The 9,915-nt window shown below is 48.9% G+C and overlaps 1 protein-coding gene across 1 annotated transcript in view; it reads right to left on the bottom strand.

The window, feature by feature from the left end:
* Positions 1-3,892: 3,892 nt before the first annotated feature.
* The window catches only part of Tnfrsf21 (TNF receptor superfamily member 21), a 48,408-nt gene continuing 42,385 nt past the window's right edge, over positions 3,893-9,915 (bottom strand). The window contains exons 5-6 of the mRNA XM_048347649.1: positions 6,534-6,762; positions 3,893-5,332 (exon numbers count right to left, since the gene is read on the bottom strand). Of these exons, the coding sequence (XP_048203606.1) occupies positions 5,103-5,332; positions 6,534-6,762 (459 nt within the window). The 3' untranslated portion in view covers positions 3,893-5,102. The remainder of the gene's footprint in view (positions 5,333-6,533; positions 6,763-9,915) is intronic.

Here is a 9,915-nt window from a genome sequence, read left to right as displayed (position 1 = left end):
ACCTCACAGCCTACAAGGCCCGGGTCCCTGAGACGCACCTCCACTCTGGAATTTGTCCCCACGTATCCTTCTCCTGGGCTCCTGCGTGGACTTGACACTCTGTCTGCTCACAGCTCTGCCGGGCCCCTGGGCAGGGTCCATCTCCAATCCATTCAGCTTCCGTCAGGCCCAAAGCTCGCCTACACCCTTCAACTTGGTTTGCACCCAAAGATCAAGTGAAGGTAAAATATCTAGCCCTGCTCAAGCCTGGGTCCTTGGTCACCAACACCACATTATCACTGCCTAATTGCTTTTCTCTGGTATCATGTTTCTTTCTTGTATGTCCAAACTCGGAATTGTGATCCAGTGCTTGCTTGTCATGACCGTGGTAAACATGTCTCCTGACCCTTGCTTCCTTCGAACGCTCAGAGCCTCCTCAGCCTCAGAGACAGCCTCTATCTAACATGTGCACAATGGAGGAGCAAAGCAGTAGCCAATGATGCATTTCTAACAAGCTCCCTTGCCCCCAAATGCTGGTGGTGCTCCTAGGGTCTGTGGCAAGGAGGGAGACTACCTAGTGCCGTGTAGCTCCCCCAAAGCCAGTGAGGGAGGCTCATTCTGGATTTCATCTCCAATATTCTGGGCCTCAGGGGACAGGCTGCTCATCCTCGATTATTTGCTTGGAAGTTTGAGCACTACTGATGTGTGTCCAATGTGTTCCCCGAGGAAGGACCATCTTCTCAGTGGAAAGCTGCCGGATCTAATTGTATTTGGACAGCAATAGTCTAGAGAAAACGGTTTCACTCTCTAAAGAATAGAAATAGTTGTTTCCTTTGCCCTCCAAATTACTGAAACTAGTCCTTCTCCTGCCTACACAACCTTGTTTGGCTTAGCCAACCACCACCACCTCCCCTTCCTGTTATACCTGGCCCCGCCTGCCTGTCCCATGCCAGAAACCTTCCAGCTCCGCCCCACTCCCCCAGGTAGGAAAAAGAACACCAAGGTAGAGAGATGACCATGGGCTCTGTTTATCTTTTATTTATGTATTTACTTTCCCCCCCCTCAGGTCCTGAGTCCAAGCCCCAGAACTGGCAAAAAAGCAAAACAAAACAAAAATGTACTCTTTACCTGACTATGTAGGTAACCTCTCAGTAAATCATCTTTATAGTAACAATAAAAAATTGACAAAACAATGGCAGCTGTGACCTGCTACCTTTCTTTCCTTCTGGGAGAACATCGTAAGTGGTCACTTCCTGCAACCTCAAACTCTTAAGCAGCCAGTCCAGAGGAAGGTCACTTAGTATTCTAAAATATGGAGATTTCCCTGGGTCTACCCAGAACATAGGGGCCACAGGTGAGCTTGGGGCTTCCTTTTCTTAGATAAGCTTACCATCTCCATCTTTTACAGAGAGTTTTTACCATTTCCAAGGGGTGGGCAGGACACTATCCCAAGGGTAGGTTCCTTCTCTTACTCATTAAAGAATTAAAGGGCAGGGAAGTGTTTAAGGTAAACAGTATCGTGTGTTTGAAAGTGAAAGGAAAGCAATGAAAGAAAGAGAAGTCAGGCACTGGTGTTTCAAGCCTATATAGTCCTTGCTACTGGGGAGGCTGAAATCTGAGGACCACAGTTCAACGGGAACCCGGTCAGTGAAGTCTGTGAGACTCTTATCTCCAATTAACCGCCAGAAAATGGGAAGGGGTGCTGTGGCTCAAGTAGTAGAGCATTAGCCTTGATCTGAAGAGCTCAAGGACAGCGCCCAGGCCCAGAGTTCAAGCCCCATGACCCACAAGAGAAAGACCCACTACCTCGAGAGCAGTCTGAAGGAGAGTGAGAGGGAAGGAATCCTCTTAGAAAGCTCTTGTATGGAGTCCAGGGCTCCTCCCGTGAGCTGATTGCTTGGCGGCGCATGCTTCTACCACCCTGGCACTTTTCATTGGTCGAGCAGATACCCAGGAAGCATTTCCGCAGTATGGAGGCCTATAGGAACACTCATCAACCTCAGCCACGTGTGATATGTAAGGTTATATGTAAAGGAAGCCACCAGAAAAGAGTTTATTAGGAAGGGAGCAAACTGCGCCCCCTAGGTATGCGGGGGTGGGGTGGGGGGTGTAGGGGGAGGAAGGATGGACACCTGGTGAGATTGAGATTCATGTGGGGGTCAGTGGGGGCTGGCCAGCCTCTGGGAGCCTCCCACTGTTTCAGGGAGGCATGGGGCACTTTTATCATTCGTGATCATTATTATTTTGGCTTCTTTCTTTACAGGGTCTTGCTACTTAGCCCAGGCTATCCTTGAACTCTTGGTTCTCAGCCTCCTGAGTGCTGTGGTTACAGGCAGGTGCTAACTAACAGACCTGCTGGCCCTGTGCACTTAAGTAATGTAGCTGGATGTTGTGTTCTCTTCTAGAAAAGCTAGTTACGCTTCTGTGTTAGCATAACTGCCCTGGGGCAGCAACACCTATCACCTTGTTCCTACACTTCAGTAAGTTCTTGCTGAGCTTCCAAGTGGGGCTTTCCTTGTAACCCATTTGGTTCCTGTGATCAATACCCACAGTGTCAGCCTACAGGATAGCTGGCTGCTGGTCTTTAAACCGAATGAACAAATCTTGGATTTAGATACTCAGAAATCCCAAATATGAAGCAGTCTCCCAAAATGTTCATGTGTTGAAGATTTAGTGAAACAACTGAGTATCGTCCATTAATTAACCCATCTGAGGAGTTAGTTCTTAGCCGAGTTGGGCTACTAGGCAGCAAGGCTTGGTAGAAGTCTATCTCCAGGGGTATGCCTCTGAAGGGACATTTTGCCCCATTCTGTCTCCTGACCGCCATGAAGCAAACAGCTATTCTCCACAATACATTTCCACCGTGCCCGAGAGCAACGGAGTCAGCCAACCACGGGTTGACGCCTCGGAAACCATCAGCCAAAGGAAACGACTCCTCCCTTAAGTTGATCTTCCCTCAAATCTTCTGTGTAATACTCCTCGTTTTATAGGTCTACTTTCATCTGCACAATGGGCATGATAATAGTACCTTTCCCCAAGTCATGTGGGTTTCATAAAAGCAGCACACTGTAAAATATAAAACTGTAAGTGTGGGTTATGAATAAAAAGCATCCCGCTACAAGTAATCCCTACACGTAACCATAATGAGCATTTCTTCATTAGGCCGCCTGCTCCAGTAGAAAATCAGCGGCATTCCTAACATCCTCTGAAAAACAACACCTGCTGGCCCCCGCCCCTACCACCACATCCCACCCATCCAGTGATAGCTTTGGTGTCTTCTACCAAGAAAAAGAAAGGAAAAGGGTGTGGGAAGCAGCAAGCACTCTCCAGAAACCAACCATGTGGACGAGGACGAAACCAGAACAACGCTTTAGGGTCGGTCGTTCACGTGGGCGTCCAAGGGCACAGAGAGGAAGTGAAAACTGCCGAGGTGGCTGGAAGCCTGAAGAACCAGGGACGCGGGGGAAGACAGGGGGACAGGCTACAAGCTATGTGACCTACGCCCCGACCTCCCCTCCGGTGGCCCCTCGAGTTATTCAGGGACAGGGTTGTTTCCTCCAGAAGCCCGCGACACGCAGAGCTCCCGAGTGGCACATTTCTTAGAAGGAAATGAGTGAGAACACGTGGCAAGGCCCAGTCATTATCCGCACATTTCTACCTCCAGGTTCTCAATTCTTAAACTAGGAACTGCCTGGGAGTTTAAGGGCGGCTTGGTATTTTCGCTGGATTCCTCCTCGACGAGCCGCCAGGTCCCTTTCCAGATAGGACTTCGCTAACTTGCATGGTTCACAGATTAAGAGGGCAAAGGTTTCAGAACACACATACTCTTCCAAATGACTAATCACAGGGTTATAACCAGCACACACATACAGAGAGTGAGTGTTAGGGATTAAATACACCCAAACTACCCCAGTAACAAACACCTAATATTTATTAATAAATTAGTACACTTGAAGGCATTTTCTGACGATCAGTTCCTTAGGATTACCCACAAAGCCCCGCTCACACCAAGCGAATCTGCCCCATCTTTGTATTAGAATCTGACGACTGAGCTTTGGCGGGTAGGTTCATAAATGGGAACATAGTTGCAAATATATCAGACAAGAGTTCTTACAGCCGCAGCCATTTTTAATTAAAGTGATTGAGTGATGAAGGAAACCCAGCAAGGCCTTGAGGGCAGGCAGAGACCTATTGGCTAAGTGTGTATAAAACAAAGACATCTGGGAAAGCAAAGCTGGGCAAGTTTTCTATGGGAAAAGGTGCCACTGGCACACGGTTTTGTCTTTCCAAAGTGCAGCAGTAGTTCCGGAACAACTCAATCCCTAAAAGGTGAAGTTCAAGTTCTTTGGTGGCCCAGGTGTCAAGCCACTGAAATAGCAAGTAAGTCCTGATGGCTTAAGGATATTTCATGTCACCAGCCCAGAGCGTATTAGCGGTAAGAAGAGCACAAGTAGTCAAGCATTCTACACAGTGAAAAACCATACAATCAGCAAGTGTGTCAAGTGTCAGCCATGAGTATGAAGTTTAGACAAGGCATATCGAAAGGTAACTCAACACCTAAGTGCATGACAGTAACTTAACAGGGTCATCCATCTGCTTAATCCTTAAGAACATTTGTAAAGGACAAATAATAACATGAAGGGTCTTATTTAAAACAACAACAAAAAAGCAAGTATGGATGGATGTTGAAAGACAGGATGCTTATAGGATTCACAAGATGCCATTACACTTTGAAGGAGTTAATAAGAGCCCCAACCACCATCCAGTGTGTGCGACAATCACACTGCACTGAGGGCAAGCTAAGTGGAGTTAAAGTGCACAGAACAATCTTGAAAATACATAAGGAGAAGGCAGAAACAGAAAATATGAAGCTTAGCAACTGGAGTGGTGGGTATTCTGCAACAGTTAAGTCTTGAAAAGGCTTATAAAACTAACTTCCCGTAAGGAAAAGAAGGGAAGGGAAAGGAGCCAAGAAAAGAACCAGGAAAAGAAAGAACTCAAGCACTGGCCATATATTCTGTTAAACACATACACACACCCAGACGCGCATTTAAAAGGGGGAGGGGAACGCAAGAAAAAGCACCCTGCCGCGAAGTGGGCTGCAGAATGCGTGTCTGTGCGGTCTACAGCAGGTCGGGGAGATGGCTGTACACGGAATCCAGCAGGCTCTGACTGGCTTCTTGACTCTTGACGCCGATGATCTCGAAGAGCCGGTCCAGTTTGTCCTCGGCCTGGGGGATCTCCTCGATGACGCGCAGCTCCTCGGGGTTCAGAATGTGGAGCATGTCGTCGAAGATGGGCTGCAGGTCACAGGGGTCCAGCCGCACCTGCCGCAACACTGTGTCCTTCTTCTCTGCAGCGACAGAGGGGAGGCGGGGGGAGGGGGTGAGCAGGGCCGCGCGGGCTGGGCGTGGGGCTGCCCCGCGGCCTTCTCACTGGCAACACGTGACACAACGGCGTTTCACGTGTGCTGCCTAGTAAGTAAGACGGCACACACCGTTAGACCTGCTCGGGGGGCTCCTGAAGGTGACATCCGCCTAGGTCTTGGATGGGGTCTACATTATCCTGATTGATGGTCACGAGAGAGATGCTGAAACACGTTTAAAAGAAGCACTCACAGGGATCACTTGTTCCATCCGCCACGTCTACACTGGGGCTCATTTTACAAAAAATCCCAAGCCAAGGTCGTCTGTTTATGGGGCTTTATGACCACATGGCTATACTTCTAAGACCAAACTGCACAGAAAGAGAGAGCGCGTAAATGAGAAAATATTGCTTCTTATGCCACAGCTTTCATTGGGGTGAAGAATTGTGTCCCTTACTGGAATTACACAGCTCTCTCGATAGCAGGTATGACATCAAATCTAACTGAGAACACGACTATTCCACACAAACACAAAATGGATTAATAGAGATGTGTGAAACATATAGAATAGGAGGTACTTTGTGTTGTACGAGGATTGGGGGTTCAGCTCAGGGCCTTCCGTCTCTGTTTTGGTTTTTGCTCAATGCTGGGGGACTACCACTTGAGCCACATCTCCACGTGCAGAGATGGCTGGTTAATTGGACGTAAGTCTTTCGGCTTTGTCTGCGCTGGCTGGCTTTGAATCTCAATCCTCAGATCTCAGCTTCCGGAGTAGCTAGAATTACCAGCGTGAGCGGCTGTCGCCCAACACTGAAAGGGAATTTTAGGGTCAAGTGTACTCACTAGCAGTACGCCTCTAATTCAAGACAGGTTACACTCTAAATCCTTGGATTTAACAAGCTTGGTAAATAATTTTCCAAAAGCCTGCCTGACTCGTTCTGATCAGCTGTCGGGGCAATCCACCTGTGACAGCATGGGGGGGGTGGGGGGGAGGACAGGCACACCTCCATTCCCGCCCTGCCTGCCAGTAGCATTTTCCAGGGGGCGTGGCTTCCCTGAGGCTGGCCTGCTCTGGGAGCAAGGCCGGATTTTCCAGAACCTACAGTTCCAATGGCTCCACTACAACCAGATCATAGACCCTGCCAGCAGCAAGCCTTCCCCTCCCCCCCCCACTCTGCCTCTGTGGTACCTTTGGTAATAAAGGAGCCGGTCCTGCTGAGAGCCGAGGAGCCGCTAGATGTGGAGTCGCAGCGAAGGAGGGGCTCGGACTCGTCCACGAAGAAGCCCTTGTTCTTGTCCAGCGGGGAGGGCTCCACAGTCAGGAGGGCGGAGTTCTCAAGCTTCGTGTTGGGGCTGGGGCTGGGGCTGGGGCTGAGCGGGCCGGGGCTCATTGGGAGAGCCAGTTTGTCTGTTTCCAACTGTACAAGAGTCAAGACGGAAAAACAAGGGTTAAGCACCAACAATTACGGGCGGGGAACACCATGGAGCTGAAACCCCTCCTCAAACAGTTTCTATTTCCATTCAACAGTGACAAATCCTTCCCTTTCCTTCATTGTCCATAACACTGTATTATTGTTGAGATACACACATTAAAAAATTCTGCATGGTTTAATGTTGATAAAACAAGGAATAACTGCATATATTACTTGCTTGACTTATTGTGGTCCTGGTTTTTTGGCATTACACTGTAGTGATTTGTGTAACCTTGTATTACAACAATATTATTCGATACTGGTTTTATTATTAAGCTGAAGCAAAGGCTTATTATGGGTTAAAATACACTCAACTACTAAGTTACGTTAGCTTTTACTAATTCAAACCTCTTCCAAGTTCAAAACAAAACAAAACCACGCACGTGCATACACACACATACATACACACACACTTCTAACCTATTAAAAAGCATAGGTGAGCAGATGTCTGAGTTAAAAAAAAAATGGCAGCCCAGCAGCCCACAGCTGTCACCCCAGCTACTCAGGAGGCTGAAATCTGAGGATCACAATTTGAAGCTGGCCCAAGTGGAAAGTCTGTAAGACCCTTACCTCAAATGAACCACTAAAAAGCTAGATGTGAGCCTGTGGCTTAAGGGATAAGAGCACTAGCTGAGAGAAAAAAACAAAACAAAGCAGAAGAAACAACAATACAGGGTCAACACCTAGGCCCTGATGTCATTACCATCAAGCACCCATATGGAAACACAGACAGACACTGACACACACAGACACCCACAGAGACAGACACACACACAGACACACTCTTAGGAAACCCAGGAGAATTCCTGCCTGTAATCCCCACTAGTCTGGAGGCTGAAGGAAGGCTATAGGTTGAGAAGGCTGGCCTGGGAAAATTAGCACAACCCTCTCAACGAAGAAACCAACTGTTACAACAGGACACGGGTGTGAGGAGAAAGAGGCCACAATCTAAAATATAATTTTGTGCAGCTGAAAGCGATTTTTTTTTTTTTTTTTTTTGGCCAGTCCTGGGCCTTGGACTCAGGGCCTGAGCACTGTCCCTGGCTTCTTCCCGCTCAAGGCTAGCACTCTGCCACTTGAGCCACAGCGCCGCTTCTGGCCGTTTTCTGTATATGTGGTGCTGGGGAATCGAACCTAGGGCCTCGTGTATCCGAGGCAGGCACTCTTGCCACTAGGCTATATCCCCAGCCCAGCTGAAAGCGATTTTAGGCAACCAGTTTGCTCCTCTCTGATGGCAACTATATCCCCACATGCATCTATTGGCATCTAAACCCTACCCGTCTCAACTGGACCTACTGAGTTCAGGAAATAGCTTCAGAGCTCTGGCACACCCTTTCGGCATCCTCTAGTTTGTGGGCTTTCGTTTTCATGAGGTTTTCCAGCCTGGGTGAATACCTGGACATCCGATGGCTGGCTCACACGGGACCAGAGTTTGAGGAATGGTTGGGGAGGGGTGGGCACGCTATCCCATCGCTTAGAATTCGCATCAGTTCCACTGAAATAGTTGCCAGCTCCTCAACCAAGACACGGACTCTCACTTCCAAGAATTCCTGCGAGGACACGTAAGGTCTACCTCTTGTTGCAGCTTCTAAGTCCTAAGAAGGCCTTGCCGCCCGTTGTAGATGGTGAAGAACACTGAAGACCGTGCACGTTTGATACTCCACCATAACTCTCCACAGAACCACCGCCCACATCCCGCTGCTGCTTCAATGCAACTTGCAGACTCCGATAGCATACATTACGTGAATGCTTTACATATTTTAATTCACTAGACCCTGGCCTAGGCCTTGCCCCCTGAACACGCACATGGCCATTCATACCAATACACTTCTTTATGCCCGCAACACACAAAGAAACGCTTGTCTACATTCTGGTTCTCAGGAACGTAATACTGGGAGACGGGGCCATCAATATAGTGTACTGTTCTTCTTTTAAAAAGAAGTTCCCACGTGCAAACTCATGACAACAGACTAAATCCACCCACCTCTTTCTAGAACTCATTTCAAAATGAAATCATTAATCACACCCCCAGTTTTACCAAATGGTCCAATCAGTGGGAATTAAACACATGATGTCCAGCGTAATTTAGAAAGGCAGGACCCCTGATCAGATTCTCTCCCGTGCCTAACTTCAAACTGAGTGAATAGGAAATGGCTCTAGGAATGGATTAAGTACCACAACAGAGCTGTAAGCCTGGCAAAACCACGGACAAACCTCTTTCTAGAAATTCACTGAGTTACAAAGGGTGTATGTCCTATTCTGCGCAGCAGTAGCTGGAAGAACTGCTCACAGAAACTTCTTTCTTCCCTTTGCCTAACAGTTACAACCACATATGTTAAGTGCTGTAAATGGATCGGCCCTTGCTTTCCAAGTGGTATCACCACACAAAAGCTAAGTTACACCTCAAGCTCACTGTGGCCCCAGCTTCTGGTTTGAGCATCACCAACACTGGCTCCAAAGAGCCCCCCGCCTCTCAGGAGAGACACCCGGGGCTGCCTGCAAGGTGGGGGTCTGAACATGTCTGGGCTACTGATGCGTTCATAGCGAGCTGTGCTTGGGTGCTGCGGGGCTGAGCCACGGCCGCCATCTTCTTTTGCTTATCTAAGGGTCTCCAGGCCACACTCCCACCCCTCAGCCTCAGCCCCGCGTTGGGCCCTCAGCCAAGGCACAGTCAGAAACTCAAGCTCACAAGCATTTCTCCGCTTCTCTTGCCAGAGCGAAACTTCCCGGGGAATGGCCTTGTCCGGACAGGACAGCTCCTGGGGAATGGCCTTGTCCGGACAGGACAGCTCCCGGGGATGTCTGAGTGAAGGGCAATGACGCAAGCTTTCTTCTCCCCTCGGCCCTTGCGAGCACACACCTCGAGCCGGCCAGAACTCCCCACGTTGTTTCAGCATATACTCCTCGATTCCCACCATTAACATCCCAGGAAAACACGCCGAGGGACAAAAAGGAGGACAGATGGCTAACTAGCTGTACAGGCCCTCATCCTTCCTCAGATCCATCCGTCTCCTCATTTCCCAAGTCAAGGGCTGGACCAGGCGATCCGCAGGCTCCTTCCATTCGAACTCGGGACTGACTTCGTTCTCCATCTGCAGA

The sequence above is a fragment of the Perognathus longimembris genome, chromosome 6 (assembly GCF_023159225.1).
Source record: "Perognathus longimembris pacificus isolate PPM17 chromosome 6, ASM2315922v1, whole genome shotgun sequence".
Lineage (NCBI taxonomy): Eukaryota > Metazoa > Chordata > Mammalia > Rodentia > Heteromyidae > Perognathus > Perognathus longimembris.
The sequence above is the reverse complement of the archived record's forward strand: the minus strand, read 5'-3'. Positions and strand labels throughout refer to the sequence as shown.